The following is a 19,374-nucleotide window of genomic DNA, read 5'->3' on the forward strand; positions in this document are numbered from 1 at the left end:
GCCATGTGGTGAGCTGGCCGTACATCAGACGACTGGCCCTGGCGTTTGATCCACCTCCTCCGCTCCCTCCCTCCCTCCTCTCCTCCTCCACTCCCTCACTCCGCATCCGAGGAGCAGGAAGAGCAGCTCTAATAAAGCCCCTTCATTTCCTCTCCTCGTTTTCATCTCTTCACCCTCCTCTTCTCCTTTCTTCATCTTCCTCCTTCCGCCTTTTTTAATCACTCCTGCATTTTCTTTTGTCGTTTCTCATATTACTCCCTCCATCCTCCCTCCCGTTTACCTTCACCCCATTCTTTTGCCCTCCCCTCTACGTCTCCCTGCTCACTGGTGATTTCGTGGGTTTCAGGTTCAATGGGGTATCAGCGTGTGTTTGTGTCAGGGTGTGTTCTGAGGGGAACCGCTCTCTTGGTTAGCCACCCCACACAGTGTCACACTGAGGTGGTAAGTCTCCCCACAGCACCCCGTCGCTCAGCCCACTGGTGGGGTGACACCATTTGCAACCTTGCTGCCACCACTGCAGTCAATACGAGGCCCAAATCATGTGCTGCAGAACATCCTGCCCCCCTGGGGCTAGCAGTGGCTACAACAAGGCACTAGGAAGCGAATGTTTGGTGCAAAAGTTAGCCTCTCCAGTAGAACAAAAACAAAATGAGAGTCGTCTGAGAGTCATTGCAGTGTCATCTGAGAGTCATCTGTCACCATGTTTTTATTAATATAACTCTTTTAATTAATTCATAATTTTTTACCCTCCCTTGTTTTTGGTACACCTCCTCTCTGATGGTGATGGCCGGGGACAAGTTGTCGCATCCGAGCGTGCGAAAAGTGCAAGAATTTCCTGCGATGCTTGGCTTTGGGAGCCATGGCCGCCTTCCATGTGAGAAACCGCGACAGGAAATGCCCATCTAGCTGTCGATAGAACGCCAGGGCGCGGCAGGGTTCCGTCAGTCGGCACGACCACAGAGTCCCATGGAGTCCCGGCGCGGTCTTCTGTAATGGACCAACCGAGAACCACCGCGGCCCAAAGGGACCCGTCCACCGCGTCTGCCACCCTAGTCCCCGAAACGCTGTGGTTAACTAAGTTGGGACACACACTCACTCACACACACTCCGACCGGTCGCCTCCAGAGTGTGGTTAATGAGGTAACCATGCAAAGTGAGTGTGAGGGCCACCCCCCCCCATCCGTCCTTCACTCCGGCACTCGTTTATTTGTTCCATCCATCCAGCGAATCAAGCGTTCATTTATTCATCCGCTGGCTAGTGCTTCGTTTGGTGACATTAGGAGGTGAGAGAGGCCTTGGCTCCTATATCCCATTTGCTTTACTTCTTTATTTAGAAACAAGCCTCAGGTCTAATGGGTAACTATTTAGGGCTGAGAGGGGGGGACTATCATGTCGATTGGGGGTTCAGGGGGGGGGTCCTTTCCTTATCTTTCTCTCCATCTCTCTCCTTTCATCACTGTCATAAGCGATCTTGGCCATGTCAGTCGTTAATTGATTTTGTGGCTGACTGATGACTGATGTATTGATCAGTCGCCTGTCACTCTCTAGCAGAGGGAAAGGCTAGACAGTTGTGTTCTCCACAGTAGGATTATTAGCCAATCAGTGCTGATGAGATTTCAACCAATGGTCTTGGCCTTTGTGAGGAGGCCACATCATTTGTATCTTGAAAACCTATTGATCTTCTATAAGGGTGAAGGTAAACATGACGCACTTCTCCCACCCTGCCAGTGTGCTCTGGTTAAAGCAGGTGAAGCAGTCACCAATAGGAGAAGATGGGGGTCTACTTTGGACTGTCAGGGTTCAGCCCTTGACCCTGGAGTATATCTTTAAGGCCATATGTGTGGCTCTGGAGAGGTTGGTTTAGTTAGTGTGTGTTTACTGTTGAGTCAGAGGCACTATCTGTAGATCTCTTTCAGGACTGTGCAGTGACAGTGTGCAGTGACAGTGTGCAGTGACCGTGTGCAGTGACCGTGTGCAGTGACAGTCTGCAGTCCTCCTCCTCTCTTCTGGACAGGTCCTGCTGGCTCTCGTTTCCTCTGGAATCTCCTCCTCCAATCCCTCTGTCATCTCCCTCTTCCTGCCTTAAGGCCAAGGCTCATCAGCGCATCGGGACGCCATACACCTTCCCTGTCCATCCATCCTTCCCGTTACTCATCTGTCGTTTCCTCAGTCCATCATTTCCTCAGTCCTTCCATCCTTCCCATTACTCACACATCATTTCCTCAATCTATTCATCCTTTATTATTTGTCCATAGTTTCCTCATTCCATCCATCCTTCCCTTTATTCATCCGTCATTTCATCAGTCCTATCTTTTTATTCACCCATCCATTTCTATGTCTATCTATCTTCATGCATCATTAACTCAGTCCATCTTTCCATTTACTCATTCATAATTTCCTTTGTCTTATCTTTTAATCATTCTTCTAGGAACTGATTAAAAGATAAGCAATTCTCTTCATATTAATTAAAACACATCTATTTATATGCAATGACAATAACTCAGCCATAAAAAATAAATAAAATTAAGAGCAAAGCCAGTTAAAAATAGCTGTGTAAAATATGATGATATCCAAGTCCAAAGTCTTTGAAACTATAGCAGATGTGTTTTCAGGCTGGAGTGGCAGTTTGCAGTAGCTTGTAGCCAAGTGGTTAGAGAATCTGAAAGGTTTGAGATTGGATCCAAGAGTCAGCAGGGTGACAGTTACACAAATACAACATCAAGTAAACAGGATATAAAAACATGTATGAATATATAAATGGATATAAACATAAACAGTGTTTTCCTTTTCACAGTTTATTAAACTAGTGTGTGTGTGTGTATGTGTGTTGGCGCACACATGCAGTTGTGTCTGTGTCTGTGTGTCTGCTTCACTGCACCTGCTCATCCATTCAAACTGCACTAAACGGCGCCTGAGGCAGATCCCCAAAGCTCTCCCTCTTTCCTCTCCTGTCTCCATCCCTCTTTCATCCCCCTCTCTCTCTCTGTCTCTCACTCCCTCTCCATCTCCGTTTCCCTCCTTCTCTCTCCCTGCTTAGTGGTCTGTACAGTAAGGCTAAAGTCCAAAGCCAACAAATTATATAAAAATATTGATACATTTTATCTTCAGTAAAAGCATGAGAAGATAAAATACAGGGCCTTAAAAAAAAAAGGGAATCAACAAGAAACAGCCCCATGTGGACATCAGAAGAGTGCACATTATTTCTGCCATGACTGAAAAATGTGCCAACATTACCAGCGAGGTTCAATCTAATGTCACGCCAACTTTTGGATAGGTATATTATTTCAAACATTCAGCGCTACCCCCCCCCCCCCCCCATTGCTCTCTCCTTCCTTCCCTCCTTTTCTCCTCTCTCCTCATAGCTTGTGTCAGAAAATCAATCAGCAGTTTCACAGGAGGAGTGCCTCACAGAGCTGCTAGTTTTCCTCTCATCGGAGGGCACGCTGAATTATTCAAGACACATACGAACACACCTTACCTTACAAAAACTGACAGGCCCGGTTTCAGGCGCAGACACCCAAACGTTCAGAGTCATATCAGAGTTTCATTGTGTCTGTTGGTTTCAGTCAGAAATGACTAAATCATACAGCACCTGGATTGAGAGATGAACTAATGCAGGGGTCTGATTTAGTTGACTGATTAACCAAATGATCTTGTTGCAGTGCTAGTGCTAGTGCTAGTGTTAGCCCCATAGCATCACTATGTTTTGGGCCCTGGGGCATTCAGAGATGGGGCAGGGGGGATACGGGACAAGGATCATGGGAAAAACTGCCCCTTTGAAACACTGACGTCAAAATATGTGCTGCATGTGTGTGTGCGTGTGTGTGTGTGTCACTGGTTAGGAGTCTGTCGTTAGTAGCAATGTAAATACAGCTGGACTGAGTGTGTGTGGGCTTTTTGTCTCATTCCTGGACAAAGGACAGTGTGTGTGTGTGTGTGTCTGTTAACCAGGCACTGGAGCGCTCTGTTCTGTCACTTGGCAGTGCTGCTAACTGATATGTCAGAAAATCAATTAATTACTTTTAAGTAGCAGTTAACTGCACCCACACAATACAGCCCCATGAATTATAGAGAAGGTGTGTGTGTGTGTGTGCGTGTGTGTGTGCGTGTGTGTTAGTGCATGTGTGTTGGAAGATTTCTGTGAGTGAAGTTCCTCCCTCCCGTTTAACTTCAGAGTCACTATCTCTTTCACATTGTTCAATTACGGAAACACTCAATTCCAACTCCTGTAGATCTTTGACATTAAGATACAAAATCCTGCTGACACTTTGTGTGAGGACCACCTTGACTGCTATTATCGCTTCAATTATGTTCAGGTCCTACTGTAAATCAAATTAATTAACTATTTCCAGAGTAGGCTTTGGTAATATATACATTGCTACATTCTTGCGATAATGTTATTTGAATTGAAAACAATTGGTTGAATTTAACAATGCAATTTTGTGAGCGAGTGTGTGACTGAGTGAGAGACAGACAGACAGACAGATACCGCAACAGACACATGAAAAAAAACAGACCAACAGACACCCAGACAAACTAAGGACTCTATTTGCTAAAGCATTACTGAACAATTTGCAAAGGTACATTAACAGTGAATGCAGACTCCGTTAAAGCAAACGTGATAACATTGCCTTTACGTTCTTAATCCCAGTTTAATGCTGAACTTCCACCCATCCAAATTGAGTGTGCCCTGAGTGAAGTAGAGGAGGACTATTTCCCCAGCCAGCCTGTATCTCTCCATCGATCTCTTTCAGGGAGAAGGAGGTGGTGAGGGGTGTGTGGGTATTGATCCTCAGTGTGGCCCTGGTCCTGGCCTCAGGGTGGCCCCGACTCAGGAGACAGCAAGGGACAGACTGCCCCTGGCACTGGGAGGCACAGAAACAAAGACAGACAGAGAACGAGAGAGAGACAGCACGATGGGGGAGAGAGAAAAAAAGAGAGGAAGAAGTAAAAAGATGAAATAAAAAGAGATCAAACAGGACCCTAAAAAGAAAGACTCTAAACGTCAGCGAATGGCTGCGGAAGAGGAGGTTCCAATCATGATCTTGTGGCGACAGTGGCAACATATTCTGTCAAGTTTGTCCCATTGCCTTCCTCAGACCACCTGCTGTGTCTCACCCTGCAACACACACTCACACACTCTGTGTTCTGTGGTAGTGACTGGTGTACCCAGAGTTTGGTTGGGTCCTGGGCATGTCGCGTACTGACTGTGGGACTGTGGTTGGCGGAGCTGGGCTGGAGGACTGCCAAGGAACCTTCGTGGCCACCAACCTCAGCCAGGCTAGAGGATCGGTGTCATGGACTGATCTGTGTCATTATTGCTTGTTTTCAGAAAGACACAGCCAATGGAGCCATAGTTGTCAGTTCACATCAGGAGCTGTAACAAATCCAACTGGACTGTGTATGTTCGCATTGTGAACCACTGAAAAGTTTTTTTAAATGTTTTTATTGTGTTCCACAAACTGAAAGGCAATCACACAACCCGGTTTTTAGGGACATGACCAACTCAGTCCCCTGTTTTCTCAAGTTGAAGGGCTACCCTTAGACATTCATCACAACTTCTGAAAAATAGAGAGGCAGGGTGAGGAATGAGAGTAAGACGTGGAAGGGGGGAGACAGAGAGGAATGAGAGAGAGAAAATCTTTTGAGTTGCTAAATAAAATTAGCAGGTCTGACTTGCCTGAGGGCAGAGTGAAGCAGAGTCCCCTGGGGCTATGCTTAGTGAGGGAATATATTAAGCATGAGTGGATGCCATCTCTTTCCCCTCCTTCCTCATCTTCCTCTTGCTTTTCTCTCTTTTTTTTCCGTTTTTCACTAATAACTTGGGACACAGGGGGAGGGAGTGTGATGGGTGAGTATAAAAGGATATGGGCAAGAGTGAGAGGGATCTATCTTTCAATATTTCCTTGCTGGGTCTTTTGAGACCAGTCGCTCCACCAGTACCCCTAGAGGAAGCATGAATCATGGGACCTTCTCCAACTCAGGCCCCCTGTCCTGGGCCATGTACCTGATGAGGAAAGGCCGAACTAGCAACGGGCTCTTCGGTAATCTAACCTGCTTTTACTGCTCCGCCTAAATATTCCTCCACCACTGTCTTCATCATCACTTTCTGCCTCACAACCACTTTGTTGTCTCTTGTCTTAGGTAAATTGAAAGAGATTTCACCTGAATATTCCTCACATCTCATTTTTGTCTGTTTAATCATCATCATCATCATCTCCACCATAATCATAATCTTCCTCTTTGTATTTTCTTCTTCTGTTGTTTACTTTTCTCTCAGCTGACATTCTAAATTCTGCTTTGTCATCTCCTCCTGAACAGTTGATTCTCTATAGTGTTGATTCCTCTGTGGTGCAGTTGTGTTTTGGTTTGCATGTTCACTTTTCCAGATGTTAAAAGACGCTCAAATTATAAATTACTGGATGACAACCATAGAATATTAGATTTTACATTACAAAACATTTTTATTAACTTGTAGTTCTATGGGTTTCTGAGTAGGCCAGGCCAGATTTGTAGTTCAAGATGATGCTATGCCATACAAACCAATCTCTAGCATTGATTATTTCCCAGTGGAAGTGGCCTACAGTTAATCGCACGAACACGGAGCAGCGTTTGTAGACTCGCGACGCATATCGATAGATTTGATAGCCGACTACATACATTATTGATCAAGCAGCTTGTGCCAATGTGCCTATCCGATTACCGCTACTCAGAGGTGAACCGGACGACAGGAAATCCAAGCCTCTGTCTCTCATTCTCCCTCTCTCTCGTAGACTCATGTTTTTCCCCTCAAAGGAGCAGTTTTTGCGAGCAAACTCGGTTAAATTAATTTGTCAGTAACTCGGGTCAAATCTGTATTTACGTGACAACTAAAAATCATGTGAAAAACGTAAGCAAAGAACTGAGTTATCAATTAAATGTAATATGGCAGTGTAACAATTTTAACACAACTAACACATATCTTTTTTCACCGTACGGCTTTCCAAAATCGGACAGCATCACTTTTACTAAGTAACACCAAGACAAAAATATATCGCATTTGTTGAAATTGTAATTGAATTTATTTAATTGAATGTTTCATAAACAGACACTTTTGAACTTGAGTTTTTATTTTTATTGTTTAGCCTAATTAACAATTAACCTGCATATATCAAACAAACTAACAGAACTATATTAGATTGTAAACAAAAATTATCAAAATTTAAACAATCTCCAGTTATAGAGGATCAGTTTAACTGTTTATTCTGGAAGCTATTTTAGTCCTACTTGGTTTACATGTTTGTCGTTCTACAAAGATTCTGGACAACAGCCCTACTGTAGCCTAGTTTTTTTTAAATGTGCTTATGTGGCAAGTTATAGGTAGACTAATTATTTATTGTTTAATAGAATAAGTTAGAGCTATGACTAAAATGTGACTAAAATGATATACTCTGTCAATGCATTTTACTCAATGAAATAAGGAAAACGTAGACTCCGTCTTACTCTCAACGTGTGCACATTTATAGCCTTGTCTAACTAGTAGGCCTGTTCTCCAGACTTTTAGTTGAATGAAAATAAATAAAAAAGACTAAAAAGAGTTTACAATTAAATGAATCAGAATCCCCTTTAGTTACCAAGGAAATGTAGGCCTACACCTACTGCGACATGTAGGCTACTTTGTGTAATGGTGCTGATACTCGTGGGCAACATACGGGGAAAGAATTCACGCTAAATACACGAAGTTGAAATAGAATTATACCAAAGGGCTTTGAACCTAAGATAATGGCATATGAGCGGTTACAATAAAACATATAGGGATTTATAGTTTACACGAGGTTGTTGCTTGGTAGGCCTATGATATGTTGGTAGTGGTGTGCAGCATTTCAACACACGCACGCGGGCACACACACACACACAGTTGGGACAGACTACCTTCAGTGCGTTTCCAGCCAAATTCGCAATCAAACCGTAAAGGCTTGGGCCTTTCTGCTACGACACCGAGTGCGCACATAAATATAAATGGCATGTAACTAACATTAATCAATTGGTTATAACATATATTTGACAGAAAACTATATAATGTTTTAATCAATGGGACATGATTGATTTTTGTGTAATGTGTGTGATTTTATTATTCTCATCTAGGTCTTGCGATTTATACAGGTTTTTATTTTATCCGAGAACACTGAAACCAGTGAGATGTTTGTATAAGATTCAGATACATTAATGTCCAATTCGTTTTTTTAATTATTATTATTTAAACATGAATCATCCCCCAATTTAACTTGCAAAATATAAAAGCATCTCAAGATACCTGGCCCAGGCAGAGCGAATGCAGGGCGACTAGGCCTTTGAGTTCTATAGACCTCAGAGAAAACTTTTAGAGCAAATTGAAATTTTAATAATCAAAGGAGTCACATACATCCTTTTTATTTTATCTAACACAAAATAATTAATTGTCAAACGAGTATGGATGATTTTTCTTCTTTTCTTCTTTTTTTGGTGAGACTGGTGTCCTAAATGAATTAAATCAACAAAACAGTTGGTAATGTTGAGGCAGAATAAATCAACTTAGCTTTATTTGAAACGTGTTTATAAACCTATAGCGTAAAACGGCCAGTCAGTTTCAATCACGGACACTGTAGTCGGTCCGGAGAGGCGGAAGCGCAAGTTGTTACATTTTTTATTATCACCCCCGTGGCTACGTTCTTAAAACACGCAGAGAGAAGAGAAACTGGCAGTTCTCTAAAACTCCCCCACAAGCCTGTCAGACCGACTTCTAAAACAGACAACCTCATCAGACTGTGGAGATAAGCATACAGGTGGCCAGGTCTTAATTTAGTTAATAGACTTTATCGGAAAGAACTAGGCTGAGCTGTTGTAAATGTTCGCTGGCACTGGATAAGCGAAATAAACAAAACACAGACGTTCATAGAATCATCATTTTGAAATTCAGAATCATTTCCGCCGTGCTTTCATCTGCATTTGAAAATACTAATTGTTTATTTGGTCGATTATTTATCACAAGGAAAATGTTCACAAATAGTCAAAAAGCCGACTTGTTTCATTTTGCCTGGGTAATTTAACATATAGCCTACAATGTCACGAAATACAATTATCTGCAATGAGTTCAGTGTGTTTAACAGATTGCCCTTGGCCTGGTGATGATTTAGATCGTTTGCTGCCACCTATTGGTAATATTTGATGCGACACCCAGCGTACTGCCCTAACAGGCCTGGTGAGCATCTTGTAAGAGCATGTTTTTTTTAACTCCTGCTGAAAACTACGGCATGTTACATAGCATATGCTATAGGATAAAGTGTTTTGCTGGGAGCGAGTTTGGACGAACATTTCACACAATACAAGTGCATTGTTACGCACGAGTTTTGAGCACGAGTTTTTCTCACCACATTTATCAATGAGTTGCACTGTAATCATGAAATGCATGTCACTTGTCTGTTATTTGGTCTTAGCGCTTCAAAACACTACTTAAGGGTAAATGTATTTAGGCCTATTGTTCGCGTATGTAGCGCATGTCTTGTTGAACCCACTAGGCTATAACTTCAATCTCTAAACTGCAATTGGCACACTAGAAATAGTGCCTTAGAGGGGGGGAATAGGCGAAATGGGATATCACGCCCAAAATGCGTTCGCCTGTTGCCTTCATCTAATCTATTCGCAGATGTGATGCAGTCGGAGTTATACAGTTAGAGTGGTGACGCCGTGGGTTTTGCTGATATCATATTCCACGAATAAAACAGCGCCTGACCCGTAAGTCTATTGGAACAGTATACGCTCTCTGGAATTCAGCAGAATGTTCGCATCTTTATATAAATGTCCTCCTCGTCGACAGACCAGTCATTCGGACTTCATTATATCCTGTCTACTATGGTCCCATTTGTCTTGGCTACCATGGATATTTAGTCTTAGTTTCATTTTGTATTGTTGTAGCGTATGCAATGTATGTTATGATATGGACCTTAGAACTCATCTGGGAATATCTGGAGCTAGGTAGGTCAATATTCTTTCGACTAAAATGTATAGTGTCCAAATGCAGAATTGAGTTTTAAGGCTAATTTACTCTGGAAAGTGGTTTAAATCGTATTTTTAGCAACATTGCTTCTGTTTTCTATTAGCCTATCCACTATCCAGTTGCACGCTGTTGACTTCCACGGTAAACCACAATACCATAGCGAGACCGCTGTGGCCATCTCTCACCGAGCTTCGCACACCGCAGCCCCACTGTGGAATTCCATTGACTAGAGCGAGCTCTTCGCTGGAGCAACGTTCGTCCCTCCCCGAACGGACGCGGCTCTGATTGGTTAAACCTTTCCGGACTCTCGTAGTTTGCCGATTTTATTGGTTGATATCTAAATGCAAATCCAACCCTAGAGGGACGCATTCCAGCACTGCCCACTGCCAGTAAAACTCTGCCTCTCACTGTCCGGACATTCATTCATAGGCAATAACGTGTCCTATGCACACGGATAATTTAACAAGGGTGTGTCGAATTTTATGTTTATAGATTATTCATCGCAAAGATTCTAAACAAAATTTATAAAACTTAAGTTGAAGTAGTTTTCTTTGGTCTTTAATATTTTTTAAGTTATTTCCGTCTCCACTTTTGGCACTGGATGCTAGTTTAGAATAGTCTACTTCAGTTGCGCATTGGATAGTCATAGAACATCCGTCCAACTTGAAGTATTGTGTGGAGAAACTCACAAGTTGCATGAAGAATAACAGAAGATAAATAGAAGAAAAAAACATCTTGACTCTCTTAATCGCTCTTGGGCTGTTCGTTTTAATGCGCTCTGAGACCTCCTTTGATGTCGCTCTGGTTGTGTTTTGTATCTGGCCTTGGTGATCACGAAATGAGGACTGCACACACGCCGAGATTTAGCGGGATGTGTTTCATTTGTTAACGGAAAGGTCTTTGACTCCACTCCAACGAATAGATCTTGTTTCTTCCGTGCGTACGCGGATACCTTCACACCGACGCCTGATTTCCACTGTTGATTCATGCGCCTTGGGAGTTCGTCTTACAACAACAGGTTCAATTTAAGAAGCACATTTCAGAAGATATATAGGGCTATATATTACTTATAGACATCATTTATTTGGATCCTACTGCGGTGAACAAATGGTCTTCCTTTGGGACGCCAAATACGGTACTTGTTTTTTAATATTCACTGTTAAATCTTCTACCGATATTGTGTTATCTATCTTAACAGCATGCTAGGCTATCTATATTGTTGGAGAACTTGTGTGACCTTAACCACAATCTCAACGAAATTATGTTTCTATGTTGGCTATGCGGTGAGCATTTAACCTAGCCTAACTATCATGGGAGAAAGCAGTGGGCGTTTGGCCAATTACCCTCTAAGTTTATTATCTCTTGAAATTCTGGTTTACGTGTCTCTTGGATATGTTAATGCACCAGCCACGCACATAACCCGCGCGCACACAAACACAAACACACACATACATAAACACAAAGGTTTATATCTACATTAAACATATGCAAAGCACATTACTTCCCCTCTCCATCAACGGTTTGTAAATAAATACATCCATCCACAGTGCGTGGTGTGTGGGTTGATGTTAGTATTGTGTCGTTTATATGAGAGCAACAAGAGTTGGAGTTCAGTTTAGTACTGTATTAAAGTATTTGCCAGAGTTCCGTTGTGAGAGCGAGAGGCAGCAGCGGTTTTTAAAGCCGGGGTCGTTCCAAACCGCGAACATGTGGCTTCGATTGTGGTTGGCTGACTAACAGACAGACCGACCGACCGACTGCGCGCGCCTTAGCAGGCGCTGCGTCCCTGGCTGTTTTTTAACGGTTTGGTTTCACGTGCCTCCGGCACTCCGGGGTTGGGTTCCGCTGTTATAATTTCATTGCCCTTTATTCTAATACGTTTGACAATTGTGTGCGTTGAAGGCCAACCTGAAACACACAAGTAAATAAACACTCAGGGAATAGTAACGACGTGCGCAGCCCAATATTGGAATAGCCTGCGTGCGTGCGTCCTGTCTGCCTGGGTATACTCTTAATTATCCTATCTCTATCCTTCCATAGACCCAGCCCCTGGTCGGCGCTTCACCCCCCCTTCCACCACCCTGTCGTCAAGTAAGATGAGCGAGGGTCTGCCCCTGGGTGCCCAGGAGAGTAGTAGTGCAAACCTGGTCGGAAAGCTACGTATGGCAGATAGGGGCATGGTGGAGGTATTGTCAGACCACCCCGGGGAACTGGTGAGGACAGACAGCCCCAACTTCCTCTGTTCTGTCTTACCCACACATTGGAGATGCAACAAGACACTGCCCATCGCATTCAAGGTACGTCTGTGGGAGAGGAGAATGGCTCACCGTGCGTGTGCTCGTGCGTGTCTGCGTATATGTGTTTGTGTGTTTTACTGACACCCATTCACATCTGGTATTGTGGTGCTAGTCAATACAAGCATATAGCTTATGCTTGTTTTCTAATTTTAAATAATGCATTTTAATTAAATTTCTGAGCTCACATAAAGTGTGTGTGTGCGACGTGAGTGCGAGAGACCAAGAGCGGTATTGACAACAGACGGCCGGTGCACTGAACCTTGCTTGGGTGACTTTGGGTTCTCTTTCTAAAAAAGTTAAAATTTTACGGCTATTCCTTTCAAAGAGTTCCATTATGTATGGAATGTTTTCTTGTTTGGTGCCTATAGTCGGAGAGCAAATAAGAGAAAACAATGTATAAACTCACAGCAACGTTGGTTATAAATGTACACTTTATAGTGCAGCTCTCAGAGTTACAATAACACAAGTCATTGCCTTTGTATTCTTTAAGCCAAATGTTTCCGGGAATCCATGATAGGAATTATTCAATCTTTGTTGTAATAACTGGGCTACTTTTTAAGCACTGTAGAACCAATGCTTGTGTACCAAACGTAGAGTAATGCTATACAGATTGATTGACTGAGCATACATTACAAAATTCAATGTCGTGGGCGGATATCGTTGCCATTAAGTGTTAATGGAGGGTATTTTTGTGTGTGTGCGCGCTTTTGAGCAGACGTGCGTCTGGATGTTGTTGACCATCTACATGGAGATCTCTGTAATTGTTTCCTCATTATTGTTTGTTCTGCGGAGTCGTTTTCACGCTCCACCAAACCTCTCTCTCTCTCATGTCTGACTTCCGTAGCTCCAATAGTCCACAGAATGTAAACTATACTGGAACTGAACAACATCCCTGTTTTAGATTGCGCCGTGTGGGTGGCTAGATGGTGGTTCTGTGCCTGTGTGCATGCGTGCATGTGTGCGTGTGTGTGTGTGTCTGTGGACGAAAGCAGCAGTACCTCAGTTGAAGAACGGAGCCATAGTATCCACGCCGATATCTCCTCTGTAAATTTGCACGCTGATATTTGGCCATGATTACAGTTAATATGAAAATGACTCTCCCTGAGTCTATTTGCTTTGGGTGGGGAGCTTTTCAATCTCTATACTGGGTGTCTTTCTGGAGCACGAAAACACCAAGACTGTTCACCTATTTAGTGGATTCAAATTCTGTGGAATTTGTTGTTCTGGCCTGAAACAAATTGCTGAGAAATATCCAAGACTTGGTATTCATCGTTAATTAATGAATTAATTATACAATAATTTTGATATTTTTACACAGTTTGCAATATACATTATATAAAGATGCACTCAATATCTCTTCGAAAACCAAATAAGTAAGCCGTTTACTTTGTCATTTCAATTGTGCAAGATAAGAAATAATGTCACCAATCTGACTGTGTCTGTCTTTGTCCTGCTCTACACCCATTGCCGTAGGTCGTTGCCCTTGGCGATATCCCTGATGGTACCTTGGTAACGGTGATGGCGGGTAATGATGAGAACTACTCAGCAGAACTCCGCAATGCCACGGCCGCTCTCAAGAACCAGGTGGCTCGCTTCAACGACTTGCGCTTTGTGGGCCGCAGTGGACGAGGTACACAAACACACACACATACACACACACACACACACACACACACAAACTCCCATGTACACACAGATGGAGGCACTCAGGTAGGCACAACACGCACACAAATGCTTGCACACACACCCACGCAGATTCACACTGATAGACATAGATCACTCAGATCTCAACAAACATTCTCAAAACATAAGCTATATTTTTCATAACTATAGATAACAAAACATATTCTATGTTATTTTGTCTCTAAATCTTTTTAAAAATGAAATGAAAAAACAAAACAAAATTTGAACATTCTTTACAGGTTCTCACTGGATTTCCCAGTTTTTTAAACAGAATGCTGCAACTAAATGCGAGAGAAAGGTTTTGTTAAATGTTCTTGCAACACCAGACTAATGTTTAATACAAGCATTGGTAGGGTAGCCTAGTGATGAAGAGCTTTGGGCCAGAAAAGGAATGGTCACTGGTTTTGAGAAAAACTGTTATTCTGTCCCTCAGCCAGACAGTTAACCCCAATTGCTCACAAGCCATTGCTCTAAACAAGTATGTGTTCTTAGCATACTTACCTGCTGAAATGCCAGACAAAAATACAATAAAAATTTCACAGAGGTAATTTTGTTTTGCCACGATTGCCCTCATTCTCTCTGGTCCTAACGAACACTGAACCACAGTTACTCCAAATCAGGTGCAGGCAAATGTTTAGCCTTATCTATTTAAAACACAGGCGTCTGTGTACAAAAGCAAGGCTGCTACTGTACACACGCATGTACAGTCTTACACACACACTGTACAAGCACGCACATACGTACCTACACACGCACCTCGATTGGCCCCTTTGTCCTGCTAAGCAAACAGACACCTAGTCTGACTTTAAAATAGGGCAACTGCATACACGCACGCCTGCGCACACCAACACACACACGCCTACACATCCACACACACACACAGGACATACAGTGTAGTTCATGCTAGTGTGTGTGTGTGTGTGTGTGTTTGTGTCTGACCTTGTGGTGAACAGTGATGAAATGTCAAGTGTTTGGTCTGGTTGCGGTCAGAGTTGGTCTGGCTGCAGTTCCATAGGCTGTGGTCAAGTGTTAGTGTGGTGATGTGGGTATGAGTTATGTAAGAGATATCTCTTTCTCTCACATACACACACACACAAACACACACACGGGCACACACACACACAGTTTAAATGTGACATTTAAGCCCATGAATCAAATTTCCAATTATAAAAGGATATCTTTTTTACAATCTCTGTATTCGAGAGCATATAGAGCCGTGGATACCAGCTCATTCTCCATGCAGCGTAGATCAGCATTATCATTGTAAATGCATAAATGATTAATCATCATGTAGATTTTGCATAATTTCTAATCACTAGCTTTCTTTTTAAGCTTTCTTTTTTTTTTTTTACCTGACTCAAACTTCCCTTCTACCTTCCATTTTTTTGTACGAGATCATCTCCCCCAGTAAATTGTCATGTTATTTTTTTGTTTTGCCATACATTCCTCCATTCTACTGTGGTGTCTCAAAACATCTTGAACCTCCCTATCTGTGTAATCTGTTGATACTGCCCCCAAAACTGAAAGAAAGATCCCAGGAGCGGAACAGCATTTCCTAATGACTCATCGTGGTCCCCAAAACAGCAAGGCTGTTAGATCCAAATTTGACCGAATTTAGTCAGTGGCAGACAGTACCAGAAGAGATGATCCAGACCATGCTCGGTGAGCTTCACCGTATGTCTGCCATGAGAAAGCCAGTCAATGTGGCCCAGACAACTGAATGTCAGTGCTGTAAGTAAGCGCCGATAACCGACGCTGTTCAGACGTAACAAGAGGGGATGATACTTAAGGGTCTTGTCAGCTAAGGACTGCCCCGCGGAGCGTGTCGTCGTCAGCATTTAACCAACTTCCCCTCACGCAAGACTCCCTGTGGTGGTTGCCCCTGAGACAACCATCAGATATGGCCATGTCTAGCTATACACTGGCCCTTTGAAAAACAGCAACCAGACACAACAGTAGAATGTGTAACCTCGCCTTAACGGTAAAGATCAAAATACACTTGCCTATTGCAACACTGATACATGGAGTGGGAGACCGGGTGGTCAGCACAGGCCAGAGCGGTGAGCTGTATAGCCCCGTGAAGGCTGAGGTCTAGCAGAAGCCTCCATGACCACTTCTGCATCAGTCAGACACTGGCCCCAGTCTGCCTCCCAGTGTGTTTGCACAGGTCATCAAAGGTCTGGCCAGCCCGAGAAGACTCAGAGGCATGATTTGTTTTCTGTTGGCCTTTTTCTGTAGCCCGGGAAGGTTTTACACACACGCGTGCGTGCGCATACACACACACCTCTGCATTGCGCTTCTGGGAAACATACACAGGTTTATTCAGAGTGGAGATTACACAATTGATTGACTAATGCTGATAGGACTGTGGTAAACACACTACTGCTGCTCTCAACAAGCCTAGACCTGAACACATTCACACGCACACACACACACACACACACACACACACACACACACTAACACAGAAAAATCCTCCCATTGATAGGGGCGATTATAGAAGGAGAGTTCCGGAGGAAACCGTCATCTCAGTACAGTAAGCCCCAGAGAAATGTAAACTGGGTAAAAGCCTTAGCACTCAGAAACACACACACACACACACACTCACACATAGCTTTTAGTTGGGAACTGATGGTGTCTGATCAGACAGACATGCTGATAATACACCAGCAACTAAGACCGGAGTTCTCTCCTGCTATCACTCTATCACCCTACCTCACCTCAGAAAGCACACCTCCTGTCTCCTGTCCCTCTCCTCCTCTTCTCCCCTCTTCTCTCCTCCCCCTCTCCCCTCTTCTCTTCCCCTGGATACAGAATGCAGTGAGTCACTGGCTGGCGCTCTAGGACACAAACATTTATTATTTCTTTCTTTTTTTTCCTCTTCTTTCTTTCTTTTTTCTTTCATTAATTCTGTCTTACTCTCTCTCGTTTTCTTGCAAACACAGATGTTTGGATGTGCATTTACACTCTTGTTCTTTTTCTAAAACATTCATACCCCACCCCCCACACACACACACACCCACGCACACACACATACACACACCAACACACACACACATACACACGCCCACACACACATGCACACACGCACACGCGCACACAAACACACACTACATTGTGTTAGGGGCCATCCCCTAAACAGTGTTGTCTTCTTCCCGTCTGCCTTTCAGACAGAATGTCTCCCTCACAGACACTAAAACTACTCAAAACAAGCATGTGTGTGTGTGTTTCAATGATGAGTGCATCCATATACATGGAAAACAGAGAAGGAGGGGTGTTTTTGCGACAAGCTTATGAAAAAGTATGAGCAACCCTTTAGGCAGGAAATGTGATTGTGAAATATCATAATTTTTTTGGTAATTCAATTATCTAAGAAAAACTTACTTAGCAACAAAAAACAAAACAAAAAAAAGGCATGGATTGTTTTGTGAACTAGTCTGCATGAGTAGATGAGCTTCTCTATGTGCAGGGTCAAACCCTCTCCAGACTGAAAATAGCACCTGGCAATGCCCGCTTGTGTGTGTGGTCCAGAGTATACAGCTGAGTACCTCCAACACATTTTGCCTGTATGTTTGTGTTTGCGTGTGTCTGTGTGTGTCTATACTTCTTTTCCTTCCTTTTCAGAACCAAAATTTACCAAAAAGTCCCGACCTTAGATGAAATCATGTACCAGGGTAAAGAGTTAGGACGTTCAAAATGCTTTTTTTAGTCTTATTGGTTGGGATTAGGATTTGGGTTTAGGATTAGGGTTTAGAGTTAATCTTATGCTTATGCTTAACCTTATACAGTGATGTTAGACTATTTACAGTGAGATTATATTTTGGGTATAGGCTGAGATTAAGGTTTGATTAAGATTAGGGTTAAAATAAAGGTTTCAATTAAATAAATAAAAGAATGGTAATGAAAATGTCTGAAAACATGGTGTGTTTGTGCATTTGTCTGTGTGTGTGTTTGGATTTACAGAATATCTTTTCAACATAGGGAAACAGTCTTTAGTATTTCTTCACTTGGGTTAGCAGGTGTGTGTACATGTAACAGTAGCCAGAGTTCTAGCTGGTGTAGGCTGGTCTGTGTGTGGTAACTCTATTCCAGCCTTGGCACAGTCTCTGACCGTTTCCCCAGGGCGCCAATACCTCCAGGGTGGGCGCAAATGTCTGTATGAGTGTCTGTGTGTGTGTCCTAGTGTGTGTCTGTGTGAGTGTCTGTGTGTGTGTGTGTGTGTCAGTGTCCATATCCTCTCAGCATCTGCCCGTCACTTATCACCATACAATGAGGTAAAGATCCTGAGGGAGACTGACACACACACACACACACAATATCCGTAGACTTCTTTAAATTGTCTCCTCCACTCATCTGGGAATCTCCATACTTACAGTTAGACACAGTCAGGCAAACAGTCAAGTTCAAATACACATCCAGACCCAGTCTATTCCTGATATTTGCTAGTGTGCTCCCGAGGAGTTACAGGCGAGGGGTTGTAGGGTGTCTGTTGGCCTGCTATCTCTCTGGGCTATTCCTGTCAGACTGTTCTTAATGTCTTCTCCTGACCTGGGGTAAATGAGGATAGAGGGAGAGACCGAGGGCAAGAGCGAGGGAGAGACAGAGGGCGAGGGCGGCGAACTAAAGGCCCAGGGGATTCTGACACACTAAAACCTATTTTCTTTTTTTTTTCATCTTCCAGGGAAGAGTTTCACTCTTACCATCACAGTGTTCACCAACCCTCCCCAGGTCGCCACCTACCAGAGGGCCATTAAGATCACTGTGGATGGACCCCGAGAACCCAGACGTGAGTAAACGTTCCCCCTCCTCCCAGTCATCCACATTGGATGACTTGCATAATGACGCTGAGGGGATGAGTGTCACGTCACAGTCACGTTGTCTGTCTGAGGAAAACGCAACATTATCATCCAAGTTACTTCCATCGTGATTTTCGTGGCCATTTGTCCTGAACGCTTGCGATAATTATGGTCCTTGACATCAAGAAAATGATTCTCATTAGATAATCCTCCTAGCTTGGGATTTGTAGTTGCGTTATTTTGGTGTTGTAGTTCTAGATGGTGAGGTGACATAAGGCTCATCACGCCTTGCTCTCGTGGCTGTTAACTGGGCTATTCCCCGTTGGTCCGTTATTCCGGTCGGGAATCTAGTGTTGGGCGCCGTGCGACGATCCAGGGTCTGGCTGGGTGTGTGTGTGTGTGCGTGTCGAGGGTCTAGCTGGCCCTGGGTTCTGGCCCACGCTTCAAAGGGCTCAGACACAGGCTCCAGTTACAGCACCACTTCCTCCCGGTGCGACAGCCCAGCGTGTGTTTGTGGGTGGGTGGGTGAAGACGAGTGATGGTTTTTCACAGCTGAGGCTGGCTGGCTGAACACTTTCTGTCTCGG

At 43.5% G+C, this 19,374-nt stretch overlaps 1 protein-coding gene across 8 annotated transcripts in view; it reads left to right on the forward strand.

Moving 5' to 3' along the window:
* runx1 (RUNX family transcription factor 1) overlaps positions 1 to 19,374 on the forward strand; it is a 36,375-nt gene that overhangs the window by 11,538 nt on the left and 5,463 nt on the right. For 5 of the 8 annotated variants that reach the window (XM_010886189.5, XM_010886192.5, XM_020042205.3 and 2 more), the window contains 3 exons: positions 12,053 to 12,309; positions 13,783 to 13,939; positions 18,674 to 18,778. In XM_010886189.5, coding sequence (XP_010884491.3) covers positions 12,053 to 12,309; positions 13,783 to 13,939; positions 18,674 to 18,778 — 519 coding nt within the window. Of the gene's footprint in view, positions 1 to 9,853; positions 9,991 to 10,429; positions 11,148 to 12,052; positions 12,310 to 13,782; positions 13,940 to 18,673; positions 18,779 to 19,374 lie in introns of those variants that run through there. The other 3 variants (XM_010886190.5, XM_010886195.3, XM_010886191.5) reach the window with 3 other exon arrangements.

The sequence above is a fragment of the Esox lucius genome, chromosome 22 (genome assembly GCF_011004845.1).
Source record: "Esox lucius isolate fEsoLuc1 chromosome 22, fEsoLuc1.pri, whole genome shotgun sequence".
Taxonomy (NCBI): Eukaryota; Metazoa; Chordata; class Actinopteri; order Esociformes; family Esocidae; genus Esox; species Esox lucius.